The sequence below is a fragment of the Diaporthe batatas genome (genome assembly GCF_019321695.1).
Source record: "Diaporthe batatas strain CRI 302-4 chromosome Unknown Contig00007, whole genome shotgun sequence".
Lineage (NCBI taxonomy): Eukaryota > Fungi > Ascomycota > Sordariomycetes > Diaporthales > Diaporthaceae > Diaporthe > Diaporthe batatas.
In genome coordinates, this window is record NW_025408554.1 from 587,885 (window position 1) to 615,404 (window position 27,520).

General features: G+C 56.0%; 11 protein-coding genes across 11 annotated transcripts; 6 read left to right on the forward strand and 5 right to left on the reverse strand.

Annotated features, from left to right (window-relative positions):
- Positions 1–95: 95 nt before the first annotated feature.
- KVR01_006516 (uncharacterized protein) lies at positions 96–1,223 on the reverse strand (the record flags this gene model as incomplete). Its single annotated transcript, XM_044787600.1, has 2 exons — positions 96–189; positions 310–1,223. The coding sequence occupies 2 exons, from the start codon at positions 1,221–1,223 to the stop codon at positions 96–98; spliced, it is 1,008 nt and encodes a 335-aa protein (XP_044643947.1).
- Positions 1,224–4,717: 3,494 nt separating this feature from the next.
- KVR01_006576 (uncharacterized protein) lies at positions 4,718–6,299 on the forward strand (the record flags this gene model as incomplete). Its single annotated transcript, XM_044791395.1, has 2 exons — positions 4,718–4,880; positions 4,960–6,299. 2 exons carry the CDS (start codon positions 4,718–4,720, stop codon positions 6,297–6,299), a joined length of 1,503 nt encoding a protein of 500 aa, XP_044644007.1.
- A 343-nt stretch (positions 6,300–6,642) lies between these two features.
- KVR01_006585 (exocyst subunit SEC8) lies at positions 6,643–10,398 on the forward strand. Its single transcript, XM_044793943.1, has 2 exons — positions 6,643–9,505; positions 9,562–10,398. The coding sequence occupies exons 1-2, from the start codon at positions 6,924–6,926 to the stop codon at positions 10,226–10,228; spliced, it is 3,249 nt and encodes a 1,082-aa protein (XP_044644016.1). The 5' UTR covers positions 6,643–6,923; the 3' UTR covers positions 10,229–10,398.
- A 1,609-nt stretch (positions 10,399–12,007) lies between these two features.
- KVR01_007074 (uncharacterized protein) lies at positions 12,008–12,337 on the forward strand (the record flags this gene model as incomplete). Its single annotated transcript, XM_044788875.1, has 1 exon — positions 12,008–12,337. The coding sequence occupies one exon, from the start codon at positions 12,008–12,010 to the stop codon at positions 12,335–12,337; it is 330 nt and encodes a 109-aa protein (XP_044644505.1).
- A 70-nt stretch (positions 12,338–12,407) lies between these two features.
- On the reverse strand, positions 12,408–14,246 carry KVR01_006669 (uncharacterized protein; the record flags this gene model as incomplete). The annotated part of the gene is made up of 3 exons (XM_044784915.1): positions 13,277–14,246; positions 12,888–13,211; positions 12,408–12,770 (listed from the first exon to the last, which is right to left on the reverse strand). The coding sequence occupies exons 1-3, from the start codon at positions 13,643–13,645 to the stop codon at positions 12,408–12,410; spliced, it is 1,056 nt and encodes a 351-aa protein (XP_044644100.1). The 5' UTR covers positions 13,646–14,246.
- Positions 14,247–14,412: 166 nt separating this feature from the next.
- KVR01_006600 (mitochondrial 54S ribosomal protein YmL7/YmL5) lies at positions 14,413–17,476 on the forward strand. The gene is made up of 3 exons (XM_044783362.1): positions 14,413–14,766; positions 14,832–15,534; positions 15,613–17,476. The coding sequence occupies exons 1-3, from the start codon at positions 14,504–14,506 to the stop codon at positions 15,718–15,720; spliced, it is 1,074 nt and encodes a 357-aa protein (XP_044644031.1). The 5' UTR covers positions 14,413–14,503; the 3' UTR covers positions 15,721–17,476.
- Positions 16,086–16,856, reverse strand: KVR01_006962 (uncharacterized protein; the record flags this gene model as incomplete). Its single annotated transcript, XM_044794844.1, has 1 exon — positions 16,086–16,856. One exon carries the CDS (start codon positions 16,854–16,856, stop codon positions 16,086–16,088), a length of 771 nt encoding a protein of 256 aa, XP_044644393.1.
- Positions 17,477–18,854: 1,378 nt separating the features above from the next.
- On the forward strand, positions 18,855–21,721 carry KVR01_006745 (actin). Its single transcript, XM_044787367.1, has 8 exons — positions 18,855–19,141; positions 19,233–19,571; positions 19,769–19,799; positions 19,974–20,029; positions 20,137–20,167; positions 20,234–21,005; positions 21,076–21,307; positions 21,373–21,721. Exons 2-7 carry the CDS (start codon positions 19,565–19,567, stop codon positions 21,304–21,306), a joined length of 1,128 nt encoding a protein of 375 aa, XP_044644176.1. The 5' UTR covers positions 18,855–19,141; positions 19,233–19,564; the 3' UTR covers position 21,307; positions 21,373–21,721.
- A 9-nt stretch (positions 21,722–21,730) lies between these two features.
- On the reverse strand, positions 21,731–22,773 carry KVR01_006977 (uncharacterized protein). The gene is made up of 2 exons (XM_044781919.1): positions 22,310–22,773; positions 21,731–22,227 (listed from the first exon to the last, which is right to left on the reverse strand). The coding sequence occupies exons 1-2, from the start codon at positions 22,553–22,555 to the stop codon at positions 21,865–21,867; spliced, it is 609 nt and encodes a 202-aa protein (XP_044644408.1). The 5' UTR covers positions 22,556–22,773; the 3' UTR covers positions 21,731–21,864.
- A 90-nt stretch (positions 22,774–22,863) lies between these two features.
- KVR01_006798 (uncharacterized protein) lies at positions 22,864–24,253 on the forward strand. The gene is made up of 2 exons (XM_044794429.1): positions 22,864–23,443; positions 23,585–24,253. Exons 1-2 carry the CDS (start codon positions 23,197–23,199, stop codon positions 23,851–23,853), a joined length of 516 nt encoding a protein of 171 aa, XP_044644229.1. The 5' UTR covers positions 22,864–23,196; the 3' UTR covers positions 23,854–24,253.
- A 5-nt stretch (positions 24,254–24,258) lies between these two features.
- Positions 24,259–27,491, reverse strand: KVR01_006587 (Elongator subunit ELP2). The gene is made up of 2 exons (XM_044782556.1): positions 24,805–27,491; positions 24,259–24,674 (listed from the first exon to the last, which is right to left on the reverse strand). Exons 1-2 carry the CDS (start codon positions 27,231–27,233, stop codon positions 24,539–24,541), a joined length of 2,565 nt encoding a protein of 854 aa, XP_044644018.1. The 5' UTR covers positions 27,234–27,491; the 3' UTR covers positions 24,259–24,538.
- Positions 27,492–27,520: the final 29 nt, after the last annotated feature.

The window sequence follows — 27,520 nt, forward strand, 5'->3', positions numbered from 1 at the left end:
CAGCGGAACACGAAACCTCAGATTATATGATATCTAGTCTAAGGTGTGGTATGGTCTCTGCAATCCGGCCACGAAGAGATCTACGCACCACAGCTTCAAGCATGCTTCTTTGTCTCTTCAGACCTCTTTGCCTCTTCAATGAACCACTCTCCCGTCCTCTTGATGGCTTCAGACATGGAAACCTTTGGGCTATATCCTAAAACCCTTTTAGCCTTGCCGCAGCTTAGAGTCCGATGAATGCAGGCGTAGCGCACAGTCTGCCTACTTAGCACTGATTCCTTCCTCCCAAGAGACATAGCCCACACCCACCATTCAGCAACAAACCCCATGACTAGAGCCAATGTAAGAGGAATGACTTTGATATCCTCCTTCTTCACGGGGTACCCTACAGCCGCAGCTGCAGCCCGCTGGTAATCCCAGAAATGCCAGTCGTGATCCTCGTCATTCGTAATGAAGAAAGCCTCGCCATCAACGCGCCACTCGGGGGACGGTGGCGGTTTCGCATAGGCACGCACGAGGGCTTCAGCTGCCAAGATGTGCGCGTCAACGAGGTTACCCACATACGTGTACGAAAACAAGTTTTTGCCATCACCAATCTGGACATTGGCTCGTCCAGCCCTGGCCTTTGTAACGATAGACCAGAAGTTGAGGTAATCTCGTTCGCCGAAAGTAGAAGCAGGCCGAAGTATTGCCGTCAACAAAGATTCGTCGCCATTTTCCCGGTTAGCCTCCCGGACTTTGTCTTCTGCTGCGACCTTGGTCAAGGTGTAGACGTTCGTCTGGGCCGGGTATCGAAGTACAGGTAATGTTTCATCAGCATCCAGCATGTTGTCCACGTGGTTATGTACGACTGATGAAGTAGAGGTGTACACAAAAGCTTGAGTGTGGGCGGCTCTGGCAGCCAGGAGAAGGTTGTGCGTTCCATCGACGTTGACGCGCTGGAAGCGCACATGATCGTGCGACAGGGGATCGGGAGACACAACGTGGAAGACGACTTTGGGCTTTATCTCGAGAAAAGCAGACTTCACATCGTCAACGGACGTGATGTCGCAAATGTGATAAGTAGCCCCAGGCAATCGATTGCGGTCAGTTTCGATGTCAAGAATGTGCACTTGACATTCGGGGTCTTTGAGCAGTTGCTCGACTAGATGGGACCCAAGAAATCCACATCCGCCGGTGACAATGGCGGGACTGAGAGAAATTTTCTTGGTATAATCAGCCATTCTGTTGGCAGGAGGAATGAATGCTGAAGCGCTATGAGAAAAGGTGGCCTGGAAGAAGAATGTGTGTGTAAGAACCTTGGAAGGCGAGGCCAACTTCTGTCGATGTTCTGCGATGCAGCAGCAATATGACCATGCCTGGTCGTTTTGAAGGGTCGAAGGACATGGGCGCTGGCCATCAAGTCTTCATTCAAAGACCTGGCTATATATAATCTTGTGGATCCCAAAAGTTGGTTCACATGTGCAAACTTAGGCCCACATGTTACACGTTGGGCACTCTGTTGGTAGTATATACTAAATGGTACCTAGGGTAAACGAATCCACAATTAATATTCGAGGAACTGGAGGAGACATTACTCTGCAAAGAGGTTGCGAGGTCGCACTTGCCTGGCAGGCATGAACGAATGGTGTCGGAGGTTTTGCGGCTCAAAGTCAGCCAAACAGGTGTTCTCAGTGCTTTGAAGCGACAGGGACGCGATGAGTACGCGTGCACCCCAATTCTACGGGACTTGAACGTTCTGCCGCTGCGATGGGGACAGTTCAAATGGCCATGTAACTCTAGACCGCCATCGGGCGCCTAGCAGAGTGTTGTTGGTGAAAATCAAAGAAAATGGATATAGCAAGTGGGAACAGTGGCCTCTGGCTCCAGTCTTATCTGTGCGATCGCCCAATATCGTCACGAGTCAGGACTCCTCTTGCGGCATTCCCATGCCGCTTGAAGACCCGCACCCCGACTGCCTACTTAGGTACTTGGGTAGGTATGATCTGGAGAATGTGAAAGAAAAAGAGGTGGGGGATGAATACACCAAGGGTGTGACTGGCGTTGGATTGCTCACTCAGGGTACGATCACGAGCAGGAGTTTTGGGAGCTACATATGTAGCCTTTCAGTATCCAAACGATGCTCGTGTCTGATGTCCATACCGGGGACATTCTTCAATACACACCTACTAGGACGATCTTAACAAGGTTGGTGCTGTGAACGTATTTTCAGTCTTCGATTATTTGTAAATTAAGTGATTAACATTCTCGACTCAATAACTGTTACATCGATTGTGATAAGGTGCTCGAGCAAGTGTGGACGTGCTATAAAAGACTTGGACCGTTACCTCCTTCCCAGAATCAAAGAACGATGGCAGCAGACACAGTCAGCCAGACCCGAGTAGAGAAACCGGTACGTCAAGATCTACAGAGATTTCAGTTCTAACGATGCTCTGACTTTGTAGAAGGGCGTGATTCGGTGGATCCTTGACCTAGCTCCCACGAAAGAGCATTGGACCGCGAAGATGGTGGTCCAAGAAGTTCTCGCGCTGTGGTTTGGTACATAATATCCATCAACTTTCAATAGTTGGGTTTCTAAGTCGAACCCCAGTATAATCATGCACCAAGTCTTTCGTTCATATAATCTTCTCACTTGTGGATCAACCCGAGTATACGCTCCTTCTTCGCGAACAGATGCGCATGGTAAAATAGTCAAATGACTGGGTGAGCCGCCTACATGAGCTACCGCTGCTTAACAGCTTCATCAAAGAGTCCATGTGTCTACATCCAGCGGATAGCATAGTCGTTCGACGGAAGGCTATCCAAAACTTGAGTCTTGGGGACAACAGTCGTACCAAGAGGATCGTGGGTATGTCTGCCCCTCAGTGTCGTTCAAAGTTACCCTAAGGTCTTCCACAACCCGAACGTATTTGATAATTATTGATTTATGGCAACATCAAAATCTCCTAACCCAATGACAGAAGAGCGGGACAAAGAGGATAGTCCTGTGACGAGACTCATTGATCCAGATGTCATCTATCAGCAGCAACTCGCTGTCTGGGGCATGGGGAGGCGAACGTGTCCTGGACGTTTCTTTGCTAGTGATATACTGAGACTGCTGACCGTCGCCCTCTTGGAGAATTACGAATTTTCCCTGGATACGGCCAGGGAGAAGAGGACCTTCAGTTGGAAGACTGCTATCATCCCCAAGCCCAGTGTACGCCTTGGAATCCGCACCAGAGAGACGAAGAGTTAGATGTTGGAGGCTGTTGAAAACTGAAATACTACAGTAGATATCACTTACCAAGACATTAGAGTTAATGTGGATCTGAAACATCTGCTCGCACTTGAATAAGCCCTAGCTCTGGCTAGTTCATAGCAAGGAGTCGATTTCAGAGGCCGTCCGCATACACTCCGTGCACTACGCAAGGCAGGTGGCAACACACCCTAGGCTCCCCCAGTTGATCCAGAGAATCTGCGCGGCAGATACAGAACGCCGACCACCTACGAGACTCGTTCAATCCGGCTGGAAATATACGTAAGGCTGAGATTCAGCCTGGAATATCTCGATTCAGTCAGGTATCGTCCAATGATGGGACCGGAGGATTTAAAAACAAATTTAAAACCTATAATGGGGGCTGTGCAGTGCAAGTCGGCCGGAATGATTGACAGCGTGCAGAACATTTCGTCCATCTTCCGTGCACATCGGTTACACTTGATGGTCACATCAGGTCGTCGAGTGGTCTTTCAATGTTATTATACACACTTCGTGCATTCAGGTCAGGGATCATCGCTTCGACTTTCGCCTAATTCTATAAATCAACTCTCTCTAACACAGTCCAATTCGACACTTCGATACCCAGGTATGCCACCAACAATCAAAGTCCAACCTTTCCCCAACTCTTATTCCCGGAGATCGCAGATACCTACCTAAGGAAATGTGGGTTTGTAGGGCCTTGCACGACCTACTTATAGGGCCTGAATTTTAGCGTTGCAGACCTACCTGATTGAAATGGTTCTCAACTAGGAGCGAAACATACCGAGATTGAAAGAAACGAGAACCATCACTGGTTGCGAGAATCCTGCTCGGCAAGTGGTAGCGACTACTTATATCTTGCGTCTATCGCCAGCTGGACCATCCTTCGCAGATTTAATAAATACACAGTACTAAACACGGCGACGATCCGTTCCCTCACCTCGATTTCGGTCAAGCTTCACCGGACCGGACCCGGGGACCCGGCCAAACGGGGAAGCATGGGTCAGGGGTATCCTATCAGTGGACCCATCCAATTTCCGGTGCTTGCAAGTTGATTCAGTCCCAACGGGCTCGTCCGCAAACCACCAGCAACTCCCTCCACACGTGCTCACACGTGCTCACACGTGCTAGGGAAGTCGGTGGCCAAGGAGATTGCAACCCTCCCCAAGAAGTCTTGAGGACATGATAGCGTTGACTCCCCATCCCCAATCCGGGCTCCTCGCCCGCGATAGCCCTCGCCGACTTCCGAGTTGCCCTTGACCCTTGCCGGTACCTGTCAACGTCATGTGGAGTGTGGAGTTTAAGGGCGATCATGGGTGAAGACAATAAATATAGTCCAGTGTCCTCGCCTCCGAAAGACCTCCTGGAAATGCAGACCTCAGCTTCGTGACTCGCCTACTGGTCCACTTGCTCAATTGACCTCGAACGCTGCTGCTCTTGCTTTGGCATACTCCCCCCCGAGCACAGTACATGACAGTTGCGATGCCTGCTTCATCAGCTGTCAAGACTGCCGCCGCCCTGGCGGTGGTGGGCTCTGTCTCAGCGGCTCAGATGTTGGCTCCCATCAACGACATCAACCTCCCAGCAAGCGAGACAGCCTCCGAGCCCCTCAAATGGCTGGGCGCCAACAGCCCGTGGTTCGCTGGTGAGACCCCCCATTTGCCGACGGATGTGCCAGGAGACGTGTGGCGGGCTCGAGGACAGCATGCTCACAGGAATAACAGGGCCCAATGTGTACAACATCTCTTCCGAGGTCCCAGAGAACTGCTATGTTGACCAGGCTGCATATGTCTCACGCCATGGCTCCCGCTTCCCCGATACTGGCGCATACGCCGGATGGGTCGACATGCAGCAGCGCTTCTCGTCCGGCAACTATACTCCAAGCGGCAGCCTATCGTTCATGAAGGAGTGGCGGACCGTGTTGACCAACCCTGCACTTCAGATCGCCATGGAGTCGCCGACCGGTGCGAAGGAGGCACAAGACATGGGTTACACACTCCGCACGAGATATCCGCAGCTCTACAACGAGGGCGACGACTTCTATGTCTGGGCGAACAACTACACCAGAGTGCTCCAGACCGCCCAAATGTTCGTCCAGGGCTATCTCGGCTTCACATCCAGCACCTATGGCAAGGTCATCTCGGTGACATCCAAGGGATACACCGGCAACATTGGCAATTCGCTCGGGCCGTCGGACCAGTGCCCCAACTTCGAGGACGACGAAGGCGGTGACTACGCCGCAGAATGGGCAGGCGTGTACATCCCGCCCATCAAGGAACGCCTGCAGGGCCTGATCGAGGGCAACTTCACGTTCAAGGACAACGACATCTCGCAGATCCCCTACCTCTGCGGGTTCGAGAGCCAGATCACAGGCCGACTGTCCCCGTGGTGCGGCGTCTTCACCGACGAGGAGCTGCAGCAGTACGAGTACGCCAACGACCTCCGATACTACTACGGCGTCGGTCCGGGCACCGAACTCCAGCAGACCATGATGCTGCCCTACCTCAACGCCCTGATCGGACTGCTCGAACAGGGGCCCGGCATCAACGGCACCGCCCAGGACGGAGGAAGCTTCACGCTCCCGAGCCTGCTGGCGACGTTCCTCAACGATGGGCAGCTCAACGAGCTGGTCGCATCCAGTGGCGTGTTCGACGACGAGCCCGCCCTATCCGGGTCGGAGATGAACCCAGACCGCCTCTTCGTCGCCTCCCATTACACCTCCATGCGAGGCACGGTCGCTTTCGAGAGGCTGAACTGCCTCGCCGGCAGCAGCATGTACGGGAATAACACCTCATCAAATGCGACCTACGTCCGCATCAGGCTTAACGACGCCGTATACACCCTGCCGTCTTGCCAGGACGGCCCTGGCGGGTCGTGCCTCCTGAGTGATTATGCCCAGTACGTCTCGGATAAGCTCGAGGCGGCGGGCAGCTTTGTGGAAAACTGCAATGTCACTGTTCCTGATGCGCCCACCACGGTGCAGGGCGCAAGTTTCTACACGGACCTGACGAGCCCTTGGTTGCGGGAGCTGAACCCTGGCAATGTGGTCCTGTCGAATGCTTAGTCTCAGGCCGGGGTGTGCTGAGAGAGTGTGCAGCATGTGTGCGAGGCGGCGACTAGTGTGATTCAATTGTACATAATTGATAGTCGAGTGAATATAGTAGTATTGTAGAACAAGGAAGAATATTGACAAGTGTTGGAAGTGCTCCTGTTTGGTACTTACAATGAGGGGAAATAACCAACATGCAGACCACAGGTCAGTTTGCACTCGGGGCCATTGCCGATCTGAAATGTGATGCGGCCAGGTTTTGAAACTTGTCGCTAAAGTTGCTTGCCGCCTTCCGACGTTTTAGGGGTGCAGGACCTACCTGGTCAACTGGTCTGACTGGGTGAGACCTGCAGGCGGGTGACGACAGGACCCGGGGAACGCTGCTCGGTACTATCTGCCTGCATCTGCTAGGGCCACCTTGATCTGCTCCTGACAACTCGACTCCAAACCCCAGTTCGCGACCATATTCGTGGCTTCGTACATCACAAGCTCCACGCTACGACCACCAGACAGCTTCGATCCTTGTCTTGCTTGCCGATGATGCTTCCATACGCATGGAACCTTGACAGATAGCTTTCGAGCCCCTGGCTTCCTCGGCCCAAGTGACACCTCCCTGCCCCTCCCCGACCAGCCAGCGCCATGGCAAACCGCTTTCGCGGCGCCGGCATGTACGGCCGCAGCGGCAACACCAACGGTTATGGAAACTTCGGACAATCGAATGGCAACGGCCAAGAATACGACCCCTTCGGAGAAGACTCCCGCGGCGGCGGCGGCGATCGCTACAGGACACCCCCTCCGACCCAGGGCGGACGCGCGTTTCCCTCCCCGTCCTCCCTCCGCGCCCCTCCCTCGAGATCACAGCTCCAGGCCCAGCAGCTCACCCAGCAGGAGCAATGGACCAACGCAGAGAGACAGATCAACGAGGTGCTGGGCATCATACAGAAGGACTGGCCGCAGATGTGCCAGACCGACTGCATCCCCGTGCAGTTGGCCCTGCAGCTGCTCGACAACAGCTCGGTGGGCAGGGCGCACGAGTACAGGAACTTCCAGCAGACACACCAATACCTACAAGACTCCCTCAAGGCCATCGTCCACGACTACCATCAGGGCTTCAACAGCTCCATCGGTACCTTCCACAAGATCCAGGGCAGCATCATGCAGAGCCAGAAGAAGGTCCGCATGCTGAAGGAGAACCTGGCAACCAGCAAGGTCGCCCTGTGCACGACGGATCCCGAGCTCAAGAAGCTCTACAACACGAGCCAGATGTACGACGAGCTGCTGCAGACACTGAACGAGCTCGAGGAGCTGAGACAGGTGCCCGACCAGCTCGAGGCCAGGATATCGGAGAAGAGGTTCCTCACGGCAGTCGAGGTCCTGCAGAATGCCTTGCGAAGGTTGAGGAAGCCAGAGCTGGACGACATTGCCGCCTTGAGCGACCTCAGGAGCTACTTGGCCAACCAGGAGACGGCACTGATGGACATTCTCGTGGAGGAGCTGCATGAGCACCTGTACCTGAAATCCCCATACTGCCAGGAGAGATGGCAGAACCTGGCCAAGACCCAAGGCGCGTTCCGCGACGACATTGCCGATTCAGGATCAGTAGTACCATTCTTCGAGGTCTTGAATAACATGGACTTCGATACTCACGTACAAGAGGACCCTGGCAGGAACCCCGAGTCCGACACATTCTCCTACGTGGCATTGTTGGTTGAGGCGCTGAACAAGCTGGGACGTCTCGAAACTGCCGTCGACACCATCAAGCAGCGTCTGCCGGTCGAGCTGTTCAGCGTTGTTAATGACACGATCAACGAGATTGACCACAAACACCCCAGTTCACTGCGTGGAGTGTCGTCGAGCACAGGTGGGCTGCACATCTACAACAACAGAGAAACACAAATGCGAGCAGATGTGATATACGACCTGCTTTGGACACTGTACGGAAAGTTCGAGGCAATAGCCGAGGGTCACCGTCTTTTCCACGAATCCATCAAGGCTCTAATCCGCCGGGAGGGCGGCGGAAACAACGCTGCCTTGCTTGGGAGCTTCAAAGAGCTGTGGAACTTATATCAGAACGAGATCAGGTCACTACTACACAACTATGTAACCACGGACGCGGACCTGTACCAGTTCAACACACCCAGACCGGGCACGACGAACGGTGTCATTGATGCTCACAGGGAGCACTTGTTCAAGTTCACCGAGGGAGATCCGAAGGCTGTGGATTTGACAACGGAGCTTGACAAGCTCAACGAAACCATCGAGGACGCGGTTCCCGGCCTCACCGGTGGTCTGGCCAAAGGCAAGGGCGACAAGAAATCCGGGAAGACCGATGCTAGAAAGAGCGCCGTTCCATTATATGGTGGCCGCGAACAGAATGATACGTACAAATCACTGGTTGAGCCGAACGTGTTCAACATGAGTCTGCTGCTGCCGCCGACTCTGGTCTTCCTGGGCAGGCTCAAGAACATTGTACCACCGGGATCAGATCTGGCGACGAGCACTCTGACAACCTTCCTTGATAATTTCTTGGTCAATGTCTTCCAGCCGCAGTTGGACGAGACACTGGGCAAGTTGAGCGATACCGTGTTCGGCGAAGCAGATGCGTTCCAGCAAGATTCAGATTGGAGTCAGGTCGCAAAGAAACCGGTGTTCAAAGGTGCCACAGACTTCTTTGCTGTGGTCACGGCATTTTGCAGGATGCTTGATACGATCCCACACGACCAGGCTCTCAGTGCGTTGATCATCACTCAGATGATGAGGTATTATGACCGGTGCTTCGGCTGGTACAAGACTCTGGTCACCAAAACGCAGGAGGATGGCACGGCAACCCAGGCGTTACGTTCGTCAGCCATCATGGCAACTGAGAGTGGCGAGATCCACGATACCATTCAGAAGCTCTGGACCGCCGACACCTTGGACCAGGATCTTCTGGATAAGGAGGTGGCACTGCTGATCACGGAGACGAATGAGAAACCACTACAGCTCAGTGACATCATATCGGATAGGGATACCATCTCGTCCCTTTGTCTACTGTATACCAGCATGAAGTGGCTGTCTGTCAAGGTGTCTTCGCTGAGGCACATCACACGAAATGAGACGGACTCAAATCGCTCCAGTATACCCAAGCCGGGCAAGCGGAGGTGGACTCTTTTGAATGACCCGAACAAGGCGACCTCCGAGGAAGGACCAGTGTTCCTTCCGATGACACTGGAGACAGTCCAGTAAGTCTGACTCGCTACGTTTCCATTGAGCGTGAAACGCTAACAGTAATCCACAGATCCTTCGACGGCATCGTCTCGTCCTACGAGGAACTCGCCGCCACTGCGCTTCTAAACCTGCACATGGAAGTCCGCTGCCGCATCGCCTACTCGCTGCGGGTGGCCCTCGACCCCAAGACGGCGCCATACCTCCTCGACCAAGACGTCAAGGAGCCCGACCCGCAGATCCTCAGCCTCAACTCGGAGCTGCTCGCCTACGACGAGACGATCGTGCGCTTCCTGCGCGAGCGCGAGGTCGCCTTCATCCGGACGGGGCTGGGCCTGCTCATCAACTCCTTCCTCATCGCCAACGCGTCCATGGTGGCGCCCATCAACGCCCGCGGCTCCGGGCGCATGCAGCTCAACATCCTGGTGCTGCAGCAGAACCTCAAGAACATCGAGGCCGGCGTCGACATGGCGCGCGCCGCGAACTACTGGGCTCTCTTCGACGGCGGGGCCGACGCCATCGTCGCCAAGGCCAAGGAGGATGCCGCCAAGGCCGCCGAGGAGAACAGCGTGCCGATCGGTCGGGACCCGGACCGGTTCACGTATGACGAACTCAAGTCTCTCCTCGAGCTTTGCTACAGCGAGTCGCTGGCGAGTGCGGAACGGGGTAATGTTAATGCTGCCAAGAGGAACATGGCTGATCGGTTGCTCGAGCTTAGCGAGCACATGTGGCAGAGCTAGATGGTCTCGGGAGCACGTGGCACCGTGAAAAGAAGGGTCTGGGTTTGGTGGGGTACCTTATTTTTGGTCTATAGACTATCCTGGCTATGGGATAGCAATGCGTCTTTCGAGCAGGACGGAGCGAGGAGTTACAATTTAGGCACCCCCGGTTATATACAGTGCATATGACAGACAACCTGCGGCGCCGATGGTGATGGGCAGTGTTCTCAGGTCTCCTACTTAGTACTGCATATGTGCTGTGAATGTTGTTTTGACATGTTGAGACGGAGTTGCCAGACGCTCGAAGCCAATTAGCCGCCTTGTGATGTTCTCTCATTCCCCCCACAGCCGAAGTGTAACTGAAGCAAATGACAAATCTGAAGGGAGATTGAATAGTTTGAAGTAGTTTTATTTCTAATCCCCATACACATAAAACGTATATAGCGCCTTTATACGCTGGTAAACGCTTAAGACCCAGCGTTTAAAAAATCCAATACTAATAACAGTGCAGAGAGAATACAACACCTACGTCTGTGGGCACGTAGCCTCAGCCTCGTGCCGCACAGACAAGGCTAGGAAGCATCGCTCCCGACGGCGCCGCTGACTAGGATGGCAGATTAAATACACAAATAATCTGAGTCAAGGCGACTATAGGCACGATCCTCAACAAAGCACAGGTACGAGACCCGCAGAAGAAGATTAACATATCATGTGCTCCAAGTCATGCTCTCAAGTGCTTGCAGCGTACGATGTGATGGTGGAAATGGTCGCTTGTATTGTGTGTAGGGGGAACTAGCTAGCTATTTGAACCCGGCCCTGGATTTGATATCAAACAAAGAACACTAGGTCCCACCACCACCTCCTGGTTCAAAGCTCGTCGCGCCCTAGACCGTGACCGGTCCGAGTCGAGGATTGTACGGGCTGCATCTTGTGACCCCATGAGACCCTAAAACCGAGAAACATGTTTTTCCATCGTCATAAAGCTGGTGGTACCTGGGCGAGAGAACAATCTTCGAAGGAAAAAAAACCCATCACTCGGCGTTACCACAGGTTGTCTGTCACACAGTGCGCCTTGCGCTTCATGTTGCCCATGCCCGAAGACAGAGGGGGCTTATATTTGTTTTCATCAATGCCAAGGTGCCTGTGTTCGAGGGAAAGGAGGGGAATAGAGGACGAGACGAAGGAGTGGAGTTATCCCACCTTGAAAATCTGTCTGTGATGACTGCCGGCCACAACGTCAACTTCGCGAGCACTGCGGCAGTGAACCTGCCCGGAGCAGCTAGTTACATGGTTCCCGTGGGGTGGTATCAACGGCGCAGTAGGTCTGAGACAGATGGGAAGACGTCGAGTGCGATTGCTCTGAGGCGTGGTGAGGGCTCTGGGAGCCGGGGGAATGCGGAGGGTTGTGATGGAAAGACAGCCAAGTGGCATACTAGTCGTGGTACCTGGGTACTGAGGGAGCACTTGAGGGAAGAATATGTGGGATCCTGGTGTGCACGAAGATCGGCGAAAAGACGAGAGGCTGTGTGGATATGTTGCAGAGATGAAAAGGAGAATATCAGGAAGATGCAGTAAAGAGAGGGTCGGGTATTTGAGCATTTTCTTTTTCATCATCTCGAGTCACAAGTACAGCAGGAGCAGCTTGTGATGCTGTAATTTGGGTTGTTGTGCTCTTAGTGCTTAGAATTGTCCAACTCGTTTAGGGTTTCCGACTTGTTGGTGCTTTATGTTATCTCATTTGAAAGGTCTTCTATTTTCTCCCCTACTGACGTCCGATTCGCTTATGAGAAATAATCTTGAATGGTCGGACAGATCGTCAAGGCAGTACAGATGGTTCGGAGGGATGGCGGCATCACGCTACGAGACTTCCTGTGCGAGGCAGAGCGCCCTGTCAACATGAGGACTCTCTCCAGCGTTTTGGACCCTGCTACTGGAGAAGGTGATGTCTCAGATAGGTGGCAAAATCTCATCCTGGTCACGACCTTGCTCGTCAAGAGATACAAGCTGGCCGAGCTGACCGACGCTGCGGGTGCCATTGTTGGAAAAGCGCACATTGAGGGGAAATACTCGGATGAGGACGATTTCATGAAGCTGACGGAGGAACTGAAGGTAGTCAAGGGCCAGAAATGAAGGATAATATGGGCACTGATGTACTCGTAACACCTTGGATTTGATCTTGGAATTTCACAGACCGGAAGTCTTAGTTCCTGTCCGATCCACTATTAACCTCTAGCCTTAGCTTCTCCTGATAGTCCAGGATCTCCGGCCAGTCTATGGCGTTTCTGCAATGGTGTCGCTGGGAACGATAGTCATTCCAGTTTCGGTAGTCAACTGTTCGTTCCCACCGGTCCCGGTACACGTTGAACTCCGGGATAGCAATCTCCTCATCCACCCGCCGCCGGTTCGTGATGTCTGCCAGGATTGGCAATGGGCATACGGACCCGTTAATCTGCCCCTTCTCTAGGAACTGCAGCAGGTTCGCTGTCTGCTGCTCTGTAAGCGCATATATCCGCTTCGTAACGTCGTCCCGGTGAGAATGGAACCATATACCATCGTAAGTAGACTGGAAAACAAAACAATATAAGCAAATCAGTTCTCGACTGGATGATCCTTCATATACGACGTATTTCAATCTCAATCTGCTTGGGACAAGGGTAGCGGGGTTGGAAGTGGAACATACGCCTGTATCGTTGGTACCTCGACCAAAAAGCACGACTCCACCAAAGATTCGGTCTTCAGCCCAGTATCCCGCCAAGTCAGCAATTCCATCAGGGTACTGCTCTGGTTTTGAATAGTGAAGCAGGCAGAAAGGCGTTGGCCACCTCGACCAATTTCGCTCTTGATAGGCTTCGTCGCTAGGCCATATGACATCTTTATGAAAGCCCCCGTTAACTAGTTTGAAGAGCTCTACGGCAATATTATGTATAGTCACCGCTACTAACTCCAAGAAAGGCATCTTGGAGGCTTTAGAGCCGATAGGGGTATTTTGATATTGCTGGAGGGCCTAGAACCTAGTCAGCCACTAGTCATGTCTGTAGTATTCTTGATTCTTAATCCTTCATTACTTACGGCTGATGCAACCTCCAGGCCCCTCGTATTAAGCCTCATTTGGAACTCTCTGGCCTTCTCCAATGCCCCAGGACACATATCAGGATGATTGTCGATCGGGTCCCCCCGTATAACCCGACGGTTCTGAGTCCCCAAGGCCACGCTTCTCAAGGGGAGCCCGTCCACGATCTGGGCAAATGTCTCTTCCGCAATTGGTGTGGAGATAATGCTCATTACCGCACTGTCGAGTGCTTGTTGGTGGGCATCGTCGAGGACTTGATCTACCCTACTTTTGTGTATGAACTCTGGAGGGGGAACGGTCACATACAGGGGATCCGGCGCCTCGGAGCGATGCCGAGCTTCCCACCTCAGTGGCATCTGCTTGACCATGGTATTGTTTCGAGATCGACGTTGCAAAGTAGATGCTGTGAGTGGACTGAGAGCAGAATGGAGATGTCGAAGGCGTGATGACGTGGTTCTGCAGTGATGGAAGAAAGTGGTGAACGAGAGCTGTGCGGAGGAAACGAGGACGCAAGCACCCAGGAATTGGTCACCACGGATTTTCGAAGTATAGGTACGGTCTAGGAAGTTCGCCTGTTCAAGAGGTAAAATTGGGGTGTCTGTTCTGGGGACGGTGATCCTTTAGATCACACAACTCTTGTCAGAGGTGCACACGTGCTTTGTTGAAACGAAAAGCCTTAAGAGTACAGGGAGGACTTTCTGGATTGTGACCCTGTCAGATGAGGGTAAGCGATATCAAAAACGCATTGAACGGTCTTTTAATACAGGAACAGTAGCATATACCCACCGTCTTTACAAGAACTATAATGTCTGTTATGTTTCAGAATGATTTCAGGAGGCATCTCAGCTGTAATTAAAAATATGTGTGCCCAGGTGCCTGTCATTAATGAGTACCAATTGAGTAGCTGGGTAATTTGTAGTTATGATGTGGAAACAAACACAATTGTATTTGCAATCGAAATGTTTGAAAAGAGGTGATATCTTGAGATTAATTCCATGCTATCAATTCCCCATTGAAATCACACCCTCACAATTGGCTAAGACCTTAAATAAAATGCCAGACATGCATGTCGAGGGGCTCTGAAGTGGAAGGGGTCGGGGCATTGGCATGTGGCCCGTGCGGGAGCAGTCGACTACTGTATTCCAAAAATTTTGGAGCTTCTTCGACGACCGGTTGACACCGCATAGCTGCGCCAGCCAACCGAGCAACGCGACAAACCAGACAAGATGGCGAGCTGGAGGGAAGCGGTCCGCCCGCTGCGGCAACTACGGGTCTCACAGATATCACGACAAGCCAGGCCGGCCTGTCCACGGAGATGTTACTCGGCAGAAGCTGCGGCTGCGGCGCCGGTCGAGACACCGGCAGTATACCGCGACCTCGAGCCGGATTCCACACAACTGGCCCCCGGCCCGTCACCAGAGCAAATAGACGAGTTCAAGAACCCCAAGAAGCGAGCAGAGGAGAGGAAATACCAGCTTCCTAGCAACAGGTACGGCCGCGTTGCCGTCAGGCCTCTGCGCGCTCCCACTAACCCGAATGCCCTCCGCCTCCTAGATACCAATACCACCCGCCCAAATTCCGCCGTGGCGCCCTCCATCCCGTCCAGTCCCCCCCGTCCTCCGACCCCATCGCGCGCGACTTCCAAGCAGGGCCCTTCTACTTCCCCCGCCTCAAGGAGACGTGGCAGACGACGATCGCGCCGGACCTGCTGACGCTGACGTACGAGCACACGCCGCCCGGCACGGAAAAGGGCCCCGTAGGCCAGCGGCTGCGGGAGTGGGACGACTCATCGCCGTACCACAAGAACCGACCGCTTCGGGGGCCCCGTGGAAGCACCGGCGCCCTGCGCCTGGTGGAGAAGGACATCGACTTCAAGAACGTGCCGGGGCTGCTGGCCATCACGCTGTCGACGTACGTGCCGCAGGGCGCCAAGGAGGGGTCGTACCTGCTTGCCGCGAGGGCGGCGCTGCAGGCTGTCAGCGGCGGGCGCACCGAGATCACGCGCGTCAAGCATGGTGTTTCGCAGTTTGGTGTCAGCAAGGGCCAGACGGCCGGTTGCAAGGTGACCGTGTGGGGGGAGCAGGCCTACGAGCTCATGGACAAGATGGTTCACCTCGTCTTCCCCAAGATCAAGGAGTGGCCCGGCGTCGATGGCAAGACGGGCGACGAGTCGGGGAACCTGTCGTGGGGGTTTGAGCCCGACCAGTTTGCGCTGTTCCCTGAGATCCAGGCCAACTATGACGCCTACCCGGCAAAGGTGAGTCGCTTCCTGTTTGCTGGAACGCTGGGAGGAACTCAGGTGCGACCAGTTATGCTGACTAGTATTTGTGTCCAGATGATTCCCGGATGCCGAGTCAATGTCCAGACCACAGCCAGATCCGACCGACACGCTCGCCTCCTCATGCAGGCGCTGGGAGTACCGTTCCACGGCAACTTCAAATGAGGCGCGATAGCCTAATTGTCATTTCGGATGGAGCATATGCAAGTCGAGCTTGAGACCATGCTGCAAAACTGCCGTTTCGCTGTATCATAAACTGTAAAGCCTCCTGTCACATATCATAGAAGTGGAAGAAACGGCCGGGGCATCTGGATGGCATCAAAATGGCATGTCTCATTTCCCCAATTTCCATAATATCATGTAGCTGGCTCCGATGCAGCTTGTAACCATGCCCAATGTCTATATAGGATCCTGCAGTCTCATGTCTGCCACAACGCCCCTAACGCCGTCTATGCATGGCCTCGTGGGTCCCAATGCGATTTCCATCCGCCCTGACCAATGTGCCTTTTCTTTTTTTGTCCCACTCATACCTAGGCGGAAGCCTTCGCGGCGTCCTTCTTGACAAGCTCCTTCAGCCCCTCCATCACCGCATCGACAGCGTCCATATTCGTGGCGTCGACCTTTTCCGAGCCCGCGGGCCTTTGGCCGCCCTTCTCCAGCTCGGCAGCGACGACGTCCATGGCGGGCTGGTAGTTCCGGGTGGCAGAGCTGAGGGCGTAGACGGCCTTGCGGCGGACGTCAGCCCTCTCCTCGGGCGCCACGGCCAGCTTCACGAGGCGCGGGAGGCCGCCCATGGCCAGCAGGCGCTCCTGGCTCGTCTCGTTGTTCTGCACGGCGGTGCCGGCGACCCAGGCGGCGTACAGGCGGACGTCGGGCTCGGCGTCGGACAGGGTCGACAGCAGGGGCGCCCACAAGCCCAGAGGCCCCAGGTTGTTGGCATTGTCGAGCGACTCGATCAGCTGCTCCAGGTTGTCAAAGGCTGTCAGGCGGTGCTCGAGCGTCACCTCCGGGTCCTTGGTGTTGGTGATGACGGACATGGACTGCTTCATCAGGTCTGCGTCTGAGGGCCCACCCAGCAGGGAGGCGAGAATCTCTGGGTTCAGGCCATTTGGTGATGCTGTGGAGGGGGCGGCCTGGCTGGCTGTCGTCGCTGCTGCTGCCGCCGTGGTGTTCTCCCCGGCGGTGGCGGGCGCATCTATGGCCTTGACTGCGGTTGTGGAAGGGGTCCCATTCGAGTTGGCGTTCCCGGCGGTCTGTGCTTCGATGCTCCATCTGAGGAGCTCATTGAGATTCTTGTCCATGGTGAGGGGTGGTAAATTGGGCTCGGCTTGTTCTGGCTTGGTCTCGTTCGGATCGGAGCTGTTTTGGATCTGGCCTGTGATGAACCGAGATTGTGTTCTTCGGCGGGTGTTTGTTCCGGCGAGGAATGGATTGAATTATTGCGAGAGATTGGAATGGAAATTGGAAGGTCTGCTATGGGGATCGGCACGATTTTGTTTTCTGTGAAAGTTTGCTCGTGGTGACCTCGGGATTGTAGAGCTATCCCAAAATGTTTCGACTGTTGCTTTTTTCGGGAAGCTTCTCGAAAATTCTTGCACCGTTACGGACTAGCGCGGGTCCCCATCGTTCCTGTCAACTAATAAGGACCGGCAACCTTGGAAGCCACGGACCAGCCTGCCAGCCTGCCTGCCAGCCTGCCAGCCAGGACCTGCCAGCCACGCTGGCCGCTGGGAATGCAATTGCACAAGCCTGGAAGCTATAATGGTTCCTTTTCCCACGGGGAGACGCACTGGCCTATAATTACCGCGGGTCTCGCAGTGATGGCGATCTGCGGGACGCAAGCCCAGCCGCGGAATTGGAGGCTCATGAACCAGAACGGGCTGACTGAACTGGCACTGTACCACAGTACCCAGGTATCTACAACCATCTACAATGCTAGCGGCTATCTCACGGTGTCCGCCTCGCCTGTTCTCGCCTGTGTCCAGCTGCCGCCAGCTCATCCTGCCGGGCCCGCGGGCCTGCACAGGCCCTGCCCACCGTTGATCACCACCCGTTGTCGGTTCCAGTCAGGGGTCCTCTTTCTAGAAGCGAATCTGGAGCTTCGGGAACCCCGCCAAATTGATGCCCCGCCATCGGCCTGCTCAAAGCAGCAAGTAACCAACAGCAGCAGCCCCCTTTTTGGCGACCGGGACACATGCGTCGCACCACCGTTGAGGCATCGTCGGTATGGGACACGTGAATATGGCGATGGGCTCTGCATCGACATGTCCGAGTCTGAGTACCACAGTACCGGGCAGCCGTACATACCGTCGAGCTTCGGACCTAAGCCTGGCCATCCCCGCCCACTCGACCTGCTCCTGCTACTGTGTAAGCTTGTGAACACAGCCTTGAACCATGCACTCTAGCCCTTTTAACTACATGCCGAGTGCTCCATGTCCAAAGGGCGCTTACGGCGGCGGCCAACAACAGGAGTGAGGCGCCTCGCCTGCCTCGCCTCTGCTTGCGCAATCAACCTCATCCTCCCAACTCAGCCCGGCCTCACTTGACGACGACTCAGGCTTGGCATCCATCCGTCTCTGCCTGAGCTCTCGGCATCAGACGACGAGTTCATGCCGAAACGGACCGTCATGCCTTGATCCTAGGTGCACCACGCACAGATAAGCCTTAAGCTTATTAGCTAGGACAGTACGTCATCGCCCACCATGAGGGCAGAGCCGAGATGCCTGCAAATGTCCTGAACAGCTCGTCTGTGAGCCAAGTACCGCACTGGGCCGGCGGGATTTTGTGCATGCACGACAGGGTCGAAGTAGCAATAGCAGCAGCAAGGTGGGATCTGTCTCTCTCTCTCTCTCTCGCCTGCAGGTGTTCATCCTATGATGTTTGTCCGTCAGTATCCTCTACCGTTTCACACCGATTAGGGTCGGAACCATGCGACTTGTTTCACCATGCCCTCGAAACAAGCGGCGGGCCATTATCAACGATGAGGCCTCACAGATAGATCGCCATCGGACGTACTGTTGTGGCAGGGCGAGACAGGGCAGGGCAGGGCAGAGCAGAGCAGAGCAGTGGAAGCTAGACATATCAAGCAAAGTTCCGCAGCACAGCTGTAATAAATAGATTTGTGCATACCAGCCTCTTTGTCCCGGGTGGGACACGGCTGGCTGCTGTTGGTTCGTGTACGCATACGTATATACGCGCAGACCAGGCAGGCAGTATGTACAGCATGTACATGTATGTGTGTATGGCATGGCATGTGTTAGTTCTGGCGGATTGGCAGAGAGATGAGTGATTGACAGCCAGCCACACCGACAATCGTCGAGAGCCTTGCCAGCGAGTAGTGACAGCTCCGCGTCCATGCAGGAGATGCACGCCGTGCTCCGTCGGCGCACACAACTCATCGCCCTCTCCCGCCTGACGGGGCCTGCAGATCGAGTCACGAAAGGGTTCAGCAGACTGTGAAGAGCACAATGGTCCCATTTCCGGTCCCATCAGCCCGTCCAGCCCGCGCGTAATAATCCCCCAGACAGAATGATCTCACGGCAGGTGGCTTCAGAGGTGAGTTGGTTGCTACCCCTACTCACTCAAGGTACGTACCCCTGCCCCCCTCCTCTCCCAAGACTCCTCCAGGGCGGAGCCCACTTGTCCCCCGTTCCAGTGGTTGGCTGATTGCAGTGCAGCCACTGACAGGGTCGCATCAACCTTTCCTCCTGGCCACCCCCACTTAATCTGGCCCGGCCTGTGCGATGGCTTCTTTCCCACTTCAAATCTCAACGTAAAGTGCCACCTAGCTCTCACTCGCACCTGGACCTCCCCCTTTATCAACCCAACCACCACCGTCTGCCACCCAAACTCTTCCTGTCGTCAGCGACATAAACACTCCTCGACACCACCAACTCGTGCTCCGTTCGACCATCACATCGTCCGGTTCTTATTTGCCTTCTTTCTTCCTCGTCTTTATCTCGAGTCCCTAATTCCCACTACCACTCTTTTTACTACGTAATCTGTCACCATGGAGGGTAAGTTGGCCACGTCTTTGTCTCCTGCTCCTGCTCGTGCCCGCGCACTGCGCAACCCAGCGCCCGACTGTCGCCGCCCCTGCTGCTGCCACAACCACAACCAGCAGTGGCCGTGGCTGGTCGAGGCCATCACGATGCAATCCGCAATCCACTCTCATCTGCTTGATCATCGCTGACATTTATTTCCCAACCTGCAGAAGAAGTTGCAGCTCTCGTCATCGACAATGGGTAAGACCGGCTGCCAAACCACCCCCAAAATCGCCCCCTCTCGGCTGATGGCCCTCTCACCGACATCTCCCAAGAGGGCGTGCGAGCTGTGGACGCCATCGTCCCAGCGCAATTGCATCTACAGCATCGATCTCTGGCGAGTTTCGAGAACATGACAGACTAACCTGAGTGCAGTTCGGGTATGTGCAAGGCCGGTTTCGCCGGTGACGATGCTCCTCGAGCTGTTTTCCGTAAGTCAACCCCGCTCGCCCTTGTCAGGCTGCGCGCCGCTCCCGATGCTCGGCTACCCAGCTGCCCACGCCGGCGAGACCCAACGATGAACTAACAAACTCGCCAGCTTCCATTGTCGGTCGTCCTCGCCACCATGGGTAAATATCCTCCTCGAAAAATAGCTTGAAAACCACCCCGATCGGTTCTAATGTGAAATCCCACAGTATCATGATTGGCATGGGCCAGAAGGACTCCTATGTCGGTGATGAGGCTCAGTCCAAGCGTGGTATCCTGACCCTGCGATACCCCATTGAGCACGGTGTCGTCACCAACTGGGACGACATGGAGAAGATCTGGCACCACACCTTCTACAACGAGCTCCGTGTCGCTCCTGAGGAGCACCCGGTCCTGCTGACTGAGGCCCCCATCAACCCCAAGTCCAACCGTGAGAAGATGACCCAGATCGTCTTCGAGACCTTCAACGCCCCCGCCTTCTACGTCTCCATCCAGGCCGTCCTGTCCCTGTACGCCTCCGGTCGTACCACCGGTATCGTGCTCGACTCCGGTGATGGTGTCACCCACGTCGTCCCCATCTACGAGGGTTTCGCCCTGCCCCACGCCATTGCCCGTGTCGACATGGCTGGTCGTGACTTGACCGACTACCTGATGAAGATCCTGGCCGAGCGTGGCTACTCCTTCTCCACCACCGCCGAGCGAGAAATCGTCCGTGACATCAAGGAGAAGCTCTGCTACGTCGCCCTCGACTTCGAGCAGGAGATCCAGACCGCTGCCCAGTCCTCCAGCCTCGAGAAGTCCTACGAGCTTCCCGACGGTCAGGTCATCACCATCGGAAACGAGCGTTTCCGTGCCCCCGAGGCCCTGTTCCAGCCTTCTGTGCTGGGTCTTGAGAGCGGTGGCATCCACGTCACCACTTTCAACTCCATCATGAAGTGTGATGTCGATGTCCGTAAGGACCTGTACGGCAACATCGTCATGGTATGTTTTGAGACCCCCCTTTGGATAATAATTGTGGGCCCCGTAAGCACGTGCTAACACGCACCCCTAGTCTGGTGGTACCACCATGTACCCCGGTCTGTCCGACCGTATGCAGAAGGAGATCACTGCTCTTGCGCCATCCTCCATGAAGGTCAAGATCATCGCTCCCCCCGAGCGAAAGTACTCCGTCTGGATCGGTGGTTCCATTCTGGCCTCCCTGTCCACCTTCCAGCAGATGTGGATCTCCAAGCAGGAGTACGACGAGAGCGGTCCCTCGATCGTTCACCGCAAGTGCTTCTAAGGTAAGCTATACTGGCCACAGACAGTCCGCCTCGCCACACGCAACGCGGCTAACAACCTGCGGCAGCAACTCGAGACAACGAAGACCAGCCGATGCCGAGCGTGTGAGGATCTCGACCGGGTCGGCCAAGATGCAGAGCCCACGATGCGCTCGCGCGCTACTAGCGTCTCATGCTTACGAAAAGTTTTGGTCATGGTTGACAGTTGGGTGGCGCCCCGGCTGTCCCGGTGGCGGAAAACGATGGCCTTTGGTTTCTTAATTGGTTGTGCATAGAGGGGCGAACAACAACGTACAATCGAGGCTGATCAAACCCCCTTTATTGTTTTCCTGCCCCATATGGATTGAAATAGTCCCTTCGTGGTGTGCCATGAGCAGAGGTCGAGGTGTTTTTAGAGCAATACAGTGAAGATTACCCACCTGTGAGGAAACCATTTGCACAAGTGACAAGCAAGCAGTGTGGGGAACAGACAAGCCCTCTCTCTATATTTGACATTTCTGGTACTCCACTCCTATGCTACTAAGTATCATGGGTCACAAAACAGATAGGCACCACCACGATCAGAGCCTGATTTCCTGGATCTTGACCTTTTTCGGGCGGTGGTCAGGTATTGGCTCAAGTCCCGCCTCTTCTCCATCCGGAGCCTCGTCGTCGTCGACCTGGCCTTCATCGGCTTGCTCTCCCCCTCCGGCAGCGTCGCGATGCTTCCTCCTGCTCTTCTTGGCGGCGCTGGACTTCTTCTTGGCCTTGAGCCTGGCCACGATGGCCGAGCGGCTCTGGTCACCGTTGAGCAGGTCGTCGATCTTCTCGGCCAGGTGCTCGCGGGCCAGCTTGCGGTTCTGCTCGCGGGAGCGCGTGTCCTGGCACTTGACGACTATGCCGGTGGGGATATGCTTGAGCTGGACGGCCGAGTTGGTCTTGTTCTGTTTTTTTTTGTAACAAAGAGATGTATTAGAGTTGGTAGCCGAGTAGCGAACTGCAATGGGTATACATGGTAGGACATACAATCTTCTGGCCGCCTGGCCCGGTGCCCTTGAGGTAGACCTCGGTGAACTCGTGCTCGGGCGGCGGTTTGGGCCGGGGTGGGTACCGGGTTGCGGCCTTGCTGGCCGGGCATGTTGTCGAGAAGGGGGCGGCAGCTGCAGCGATCATGTATGGAGGGCAGAAGAGGCTGCCATGGCTGCTACTGCTGCTGCGGCTGCTGCGGCGTACTGCGAAGCCGGCGGGGCCGAGAGCCTTCATCCACCCCATTGCTTGGCTGGGCTGTCCTGTCTCTGTCTCCTGGGAGGCATCGTAGTGCCATGCAGCTATGCTGGTGTTCGCGGTCGGTGACTGGGGCCCGCCAGAGGCAGCGAGTGTGGGTGGTGCTGGGTGTGCCGCGGCGACTGGGCCGGGCCCGGCACGGTGGGGACTCTGAGAACTGGCGGAAGACGTAATTGTGGTACGGACAGATGGTGCGAGGAAACGGACAGGGGTCGCGCTTGCAGCAGCCGCGGACACCCCGGCTCGCGTCCCTTTTGATTGCAGCCCTCTCTGGGTCGGGTGCTTGGAATTTGGGATCGAGCCGGGTCCAGGGTCAGATGGGCCATTTTGCTCTCAATGCGAGGCTTGCGATTATTCTCACTTCCATGCACCATCCATCGACCTGCACTGAATAGACTTTCCTTCTAGACTATCTCCTTCGTCACCGGTCGTCCTGCGATTTTACCCTGGTCGATTCGATAACTAGAATCCCAACAGCCAACCATTTCGATCGTCGATCCGCTTTCCAATCTTGACATTCGACCGCTGCAAACCACAACTCGACGATGTGTAATTACTAGGACTCTTCACTCGACGACTGCACCCTCGACTTACTGTCCTCTATCTACCGCCGCCGCATCGCAAATCGCATGACCCGACAGCCCAAACCTGCTTCATCCTCTACCACCACTGCCTCTCGACCAACGACATCCGCAGCAAGCACTGTGCAGATCGGTAGTCGCAAGGCCACCAACTCGACGACGATGGCCTCATCACAATCTTCCTCCTCATCCTCGCCCTTCCAGTCCCTCACGAAGTGGCTCTCGTTGAAGCTCTACCAAGTGGAGGTGACGTTTAGCGTCTACATCTTCACGCCGCTGGAAAAGTTCATCTTCTGTACGTCCACCTTCCCCTTCATCTCCATCACCTGATGATGTGTTGTTTCCTACTCGGGCCTCCTACTCGCCGTCCGTCCATCAAACCCGTCCATTTACCATGTGTCCACCCCACGCTAACCACACACACTCCGGGAACCAGGGTCCTTCGTCTTCCTCCTCTTCTCCCTGACCGCCATCGCCACGATCCTCTACCTGCCCCACCACATCATGTTCCTCGCCGGCCGCGCCTGGTTCTACATCCACGGCGACTCGGCCGTCGAGGCCGCCCGCGAGACCGCCCGCTCCCTCGCCGAGAAGGCCGCCGGTGCCGCGGCTGCTGCCACCACGACGCCCGTCGCCCAGGCCATCGCCACCGAGATGGCACAGGCGTTTGCCGAGGGCGCCGGGGCAGCCAGGGCCGAGCTGTAGGGTGGCTTTGCTTCTTGTGTTTGGGTAGTTGCGTGAAAAAGGGGCACCTTCCCCGGGTCCTGCACTAGGTCGGCGGATGGCCTGGGGTGTCTGCCCCAGGGGGCTCGACGGACCACCTAGGCTTCATGGTGATTACCTGATAGGGGAACGGTCGGGGCTGGTGCGAGAGAACATGGCCTGCCCATGTCGAATCCTCTGTCTTGGACTTGTATACATACTCTTAGAGATGGGTTCAAGCCGTGAGTCCTCTTCTTGATGTCTCACGAATACAATATTTGCAGCTAGAGCAGATCGCAATTCTGCATAGCATAGCATGTCATGATATAGATACGTTACTTAATGTTTAGACTGTGGTCTCAGGACCATTATGAAAGGAAAGCTACAATGCTCTTGTTCTCAGGTCTTGCAGGGCTTTCCAGAGTGTCTCGGCAACCTTGGATAAGCTTCGCCGTCAAAGTTCTCACTGACAACTGTGGTCACTAACCCACTGGGTATTGTAAGCGATAGATAGCCTTGTTTCCACAAGTGCTTGCTGTCCTCAACTGGTGCGGCTAACCCTCAACACCGTGCTGGTATTTCTCTATCCGACTTTGCCAGGCCTTCATCGCCCTACGCGCTACCGACGTGCCCAGGGCTCAGAACAACCATTCCACACATGTAAACACAGAGCCTGCTTGCTGGGCTTTCACGCCCCTTGCGGCACTTTGATATCAATGCTACATATCCTGACCGAGCCGTCCTCGCCGGCTACGGCAAGCTCAGCCGTCTCCTCCTGACCTGGCCGCCAGGCGAGCTGCCGGATAGGCTTGGCGAGCTCAATTCTGCAGGTTTGCGTGTCAGTAAACGTCCACTGAAAGAATCGGAAGGACAGGGGAGAAGGAATCAAGAGACTAGTGTGTAAAGGGGGGCTCAGTGTGAAAAAGTGTCGCAGACCGGGCGCAAGGTACTTACAGAGTCAATTGCTCGCCTGAGGATCGCGGTGAAAATGGCACCCCGGAGCCTTCAAGGACGTCCCAGACATATGTGCGGACATGTCCTTTCTCCGTGCCGACAGCTAGCACGGCATATTTATCTTGGTACGGCCGGGGCAGGAAGTCGATTGCTGTGATGGGATCCTCCAGGGATACGCTCTGCAACTTTTGGAATCTGTCCGACCCTTCCTCACCATCTGCAGAGCCACTGCCGCTCTTTGCCGTAGCCCACACGATGAAGGATTTGTCCCTACTAGCAGTGGCAAAGAATCTCCGACCTGGGACGTTCGGCATCAATGGACCCCAAGCTGCGTCAAGGACCATTCTCTTGTGCCCTTTCTCATCGTTCTGGAGCTCCTCGTAGGACATGCCCCCGCCGGCCCCGCCCTCTTTCGCGGCCTGCTCCTCGCCATCCCTCCTTTTGAAGACAGCCCAGCGCCTGTCCTTGCCCACGCTCAGCAGGAACTTGTCATCGGCGCTGAACCGCAGCCGGAAGACGGTCGAGGTGTGGCAGGCGAGCGGCGGCCGCAGCTCCGTCCAGCGCTCCGTCTCGAAGATGCGGATGACGGCGTGGTTGAGGGACGACGCGCGGCAGGCGCTCGCCACGAGCCGCCCGTCGTGGCTCGCGGCCAGGCAGCTGATCTCGTAGCCGTGCCCGTACAGCTTCTCGACCTCGGGCCACAGCGTGTGCCGCGACAGCGACTCCTCCAGCGGCGGGTGCCCCCCGTCCAGCGCGGACCGGCGCACGATGCTCGCCGGGTCGACGGCGCTGCGGTCTTGCTCCGGGTTCACGGCTGCTGCCGCGGCGGCGGCCGCGTCGTCGTCGTCGGCCTCGACCGTCGCCTTGTTGGACAGGCCCAGCACTGGCATGTTGGCCGCCTCGGGCGTGGAGTCGTCTGCCTCCTCGGCCCCCTCGCCCTGGGCACCGATGCCCGCCACCGCGCGCAGCATCTTCGCCACGGCCCTGGGCTTCTTGAAGACGCGCATGAGCTTCTCGTCGGCGCCAGACACGAAGAGCGACTCGCCCAGCGCGTCGACGCAGTTCAGGTCGTAGCCGTGGATCTGTGGGCGCGCCATCTCGTACCAGCGGCCGTCCTCGGCCCACCGCGCGTGCAGGCGCGTCGTCTGGTCTGAGCTCGTGGAGAGCAGGTAGTCGCCCGAGGGGGACCACGCCAGCCCCGTGACGGCCCGGGTGTGGCCCGACACCGCGACGCCTTGTTCCCAGGTGGCGCCCTGGGGGTCCCAGTCCCAGCGGCGCCAGGAGCCCGTCCGCCCGAGGGTGAGGATGGAGCGCCCGTCCGGCGACCACAGGCCCGTCCAGAAGCCGCCGATGCTCCCCGTGGCCGTGGTGGCGCCCTTCTCGCGCGATATCTCGCCCAGCCGCACGTCCGGCACCCAGATGCCCGACTCGGCGTCGCACTCCCAGATCACGAGGGAGTTGTCTGCCGAGGCGGATAGGAGTCGCAGGACACCCTGGTCGCTGCGGTTCCACCGCGCGCTGTAGATCCAGTCGTCGTGGTTGAACATCAGCGCCTCAAACGTGACCGAGTAGTCAGAATCGTCCTGGGCCTGGAAGCGGTAGGCCTTGTTGCTGGGCGACCGCCCCGGGAGGTATGCGCCGACGGTGGGGTCTGAGGCGGTGGCCGCCTGCGCCGGGAGCTCGCTGCCCTGGTGGACGCGCCAGAGACGCACATATTTGTCCTGGCTGGCTGAGGCGAGGAGCAGGTCGCCGTCTGGGCTGTCTGGGGCCTCGGGGGTGAGATCGAGGGAGCGTATCCAGCCCTCGTGGCCGGACAGGGTCGCCTGTAGACGGAAGTCGGAGCAGTCCTGGCTGAATGTGCCGGTGAAGATCTGGATGGTGTCTTTGGTCCCGGCGGAGGCGATCATGTATGTACTGCCGCTGCTCCCCAGCGGGCTCACGGCGAGGGCCAAGGGGAGGTATCTGGGCGACAGTTTGATAGTCTGTAGGACCCTGATCTCTATACCGTCGAACGCCCAGACCTTCACTGTGGCATCGGCCGCACCAGTGACGAACAGAGACCCTGTATCAGCTCCTCCAGTCCAGCCCGGCTTCAAGCTCGCGATGCAGTTCACGGCGGCCGTGTGGTCCTCAACAGTCTGGACGCAGTCAACCTCCCCGCTGGCATGGTCCAGCCTCCACAGCTTGACGCACTTGTCGTCGCCACCGCTGACTATGTAAGAGGACTGGTCGTCTGCACGTGCGGGCAGGAACTTGACGGCCTTGACCAGCTCCTTGTGGCCGGGGGTGCTGGGGTGCCAGACCCTTTGGTCCTTGGGACGCCATAGGGCGAGGTTGACGTCTGCGCCGAATGCCACGACGCCGCCGTAGCAGTCAGCCCAGTCTGAAGCTGCTGTCTGGCGGTTGGCGCCTATCGAGTAATAAGTCATGGTCTCGGGAACATGATAAGATGTGTGTGTAAGGCAGGAATCGCAGGCAGTGGGGCACTCTTTTTCGAGACGATGCTGCAGTGTCGTTCCGGGCCTAGGCAGAGGGATTTCCGGTCGCTATTTTTGTGGCGATGCACCATGGATGGATTGTAATGAGGTATCTCAGATACAGCCAGTGAGTATTTCTCGTATGACAATTGTGTTTTGTCTATGCCCCATCCTCATTGCAGCTTGACCTTGTGAGTGAGGCTGTTGGCGATGGTTCGGGACTCCAAATTTTGACGGCA

What these genes read in the sequence shown, in the direction of transcription:
- KVR01_006585 (XM_044793943.1), top strand. Translation starts at nt 6,924, where the DNA reads ATGGCAAACCGCTTTCGCGGCGCCGGCATGTACGGCCGCAGCGGCAAC. An exon ending in ATGACACTGGAGACAGTCCA is followed by an intron (nt 9,506 to 9,561) that starts GTAAGTCTGACT and finishes AGTAATCCACAG; the next exon opens with ATCCTTCGACGGCATCGTCT.
- KVR01_006600 (XM_044783362.1), top strand. Translation starts at nt 14,504, where the DNA reads ATGGCGAGCTGGAGGGAAGCGGTCCGCCCGCTGCGGCAACTACGGGTC. An exon ending in TACCAGCTTCCTAGCAACAG is followed by an intron (nt 14,767 to 14,831) that starts GTACGGCCGCGT and finishes TCCGCCTCCTAG; the next exon opens with ATACCAATACCACCCGCCCA. An exon ending in ATGACGCCTACCCGGCAAAG is followed by an intron (nt 15,535 to 15,612) that starts GTGAGTCGCTTC and finishes ATTTGTGTCCAG; the next exon opens with ATGATTCCCGGATGCCGAGT.
- KVR01_006745 (XM_044787367.1), top strand. An exon ending in GCTCTCGTCATCGACAATGG is followed by an intron (nt 19,800 to 19,973) that starts GTAAGACCGGCT and finishes ACCTGAGTGCAG; the next exon opens with TTCGGGTATGTGCAAGGCCG. An exon ending in TGTACGGCAACATCGTCATG is followed by an intron (nt 21,006 to 21,075) that starts GTATGTTTTGAG and finishes ACGCACCCCTAG; the next exon opens with TCTGGTGGTACCACCATGTA.
- KVR01_006977 (XM_044781919.1), bottom strand. Translation starts at nt 22,555, where the DNA reads ATGGGGTGGATGAAGGCTCTCGGCCCCGCCGGCTTCGCAGTACGCCGC. An exon ending in GGCCAGGCGGCCAGAAGATT is followed by an intron (nt 22,228 to 22,309) that starts GTATGTCCTACC and finishes AAAAAAAAACAG; the next exon opens with AACAAGACCAACTCGGCCGT.
- KVR01_006798 (XM_044794429.1), top strand. Translation starts at nt 23,197, where the DNA reads ATGACCCGACAGCCCAAACCTGCTTCATCCTCTACCACCACTGCCTCT. An exon ending in GCTGGAAAAGTTCATCTTCT is followed by an intron (nt 23,444 to 23,584) that starts GTACGTCCACCT and finishes TCCGGGAACCAG; the next exon opens with GGTCCTTCGTCTTCCTCCTC.
- KVR01_006587 (XM_044782556.1), bottom strand. Translation starts at nt 27,233, where the DNA reads ATGACTTATTACTCGATAGGCGCCAACCGCCAGACAGCAGCTTCAGAC. An exon ending in TCAGGCGAGCAATTGACTCT is followed by an intron (nt 24,675 to 24,804) that starts GTAAGTACCTTG and finishes GCAAACCTGCAG; the next exon opens with AATTGAGCTCGCCAAGCCTA.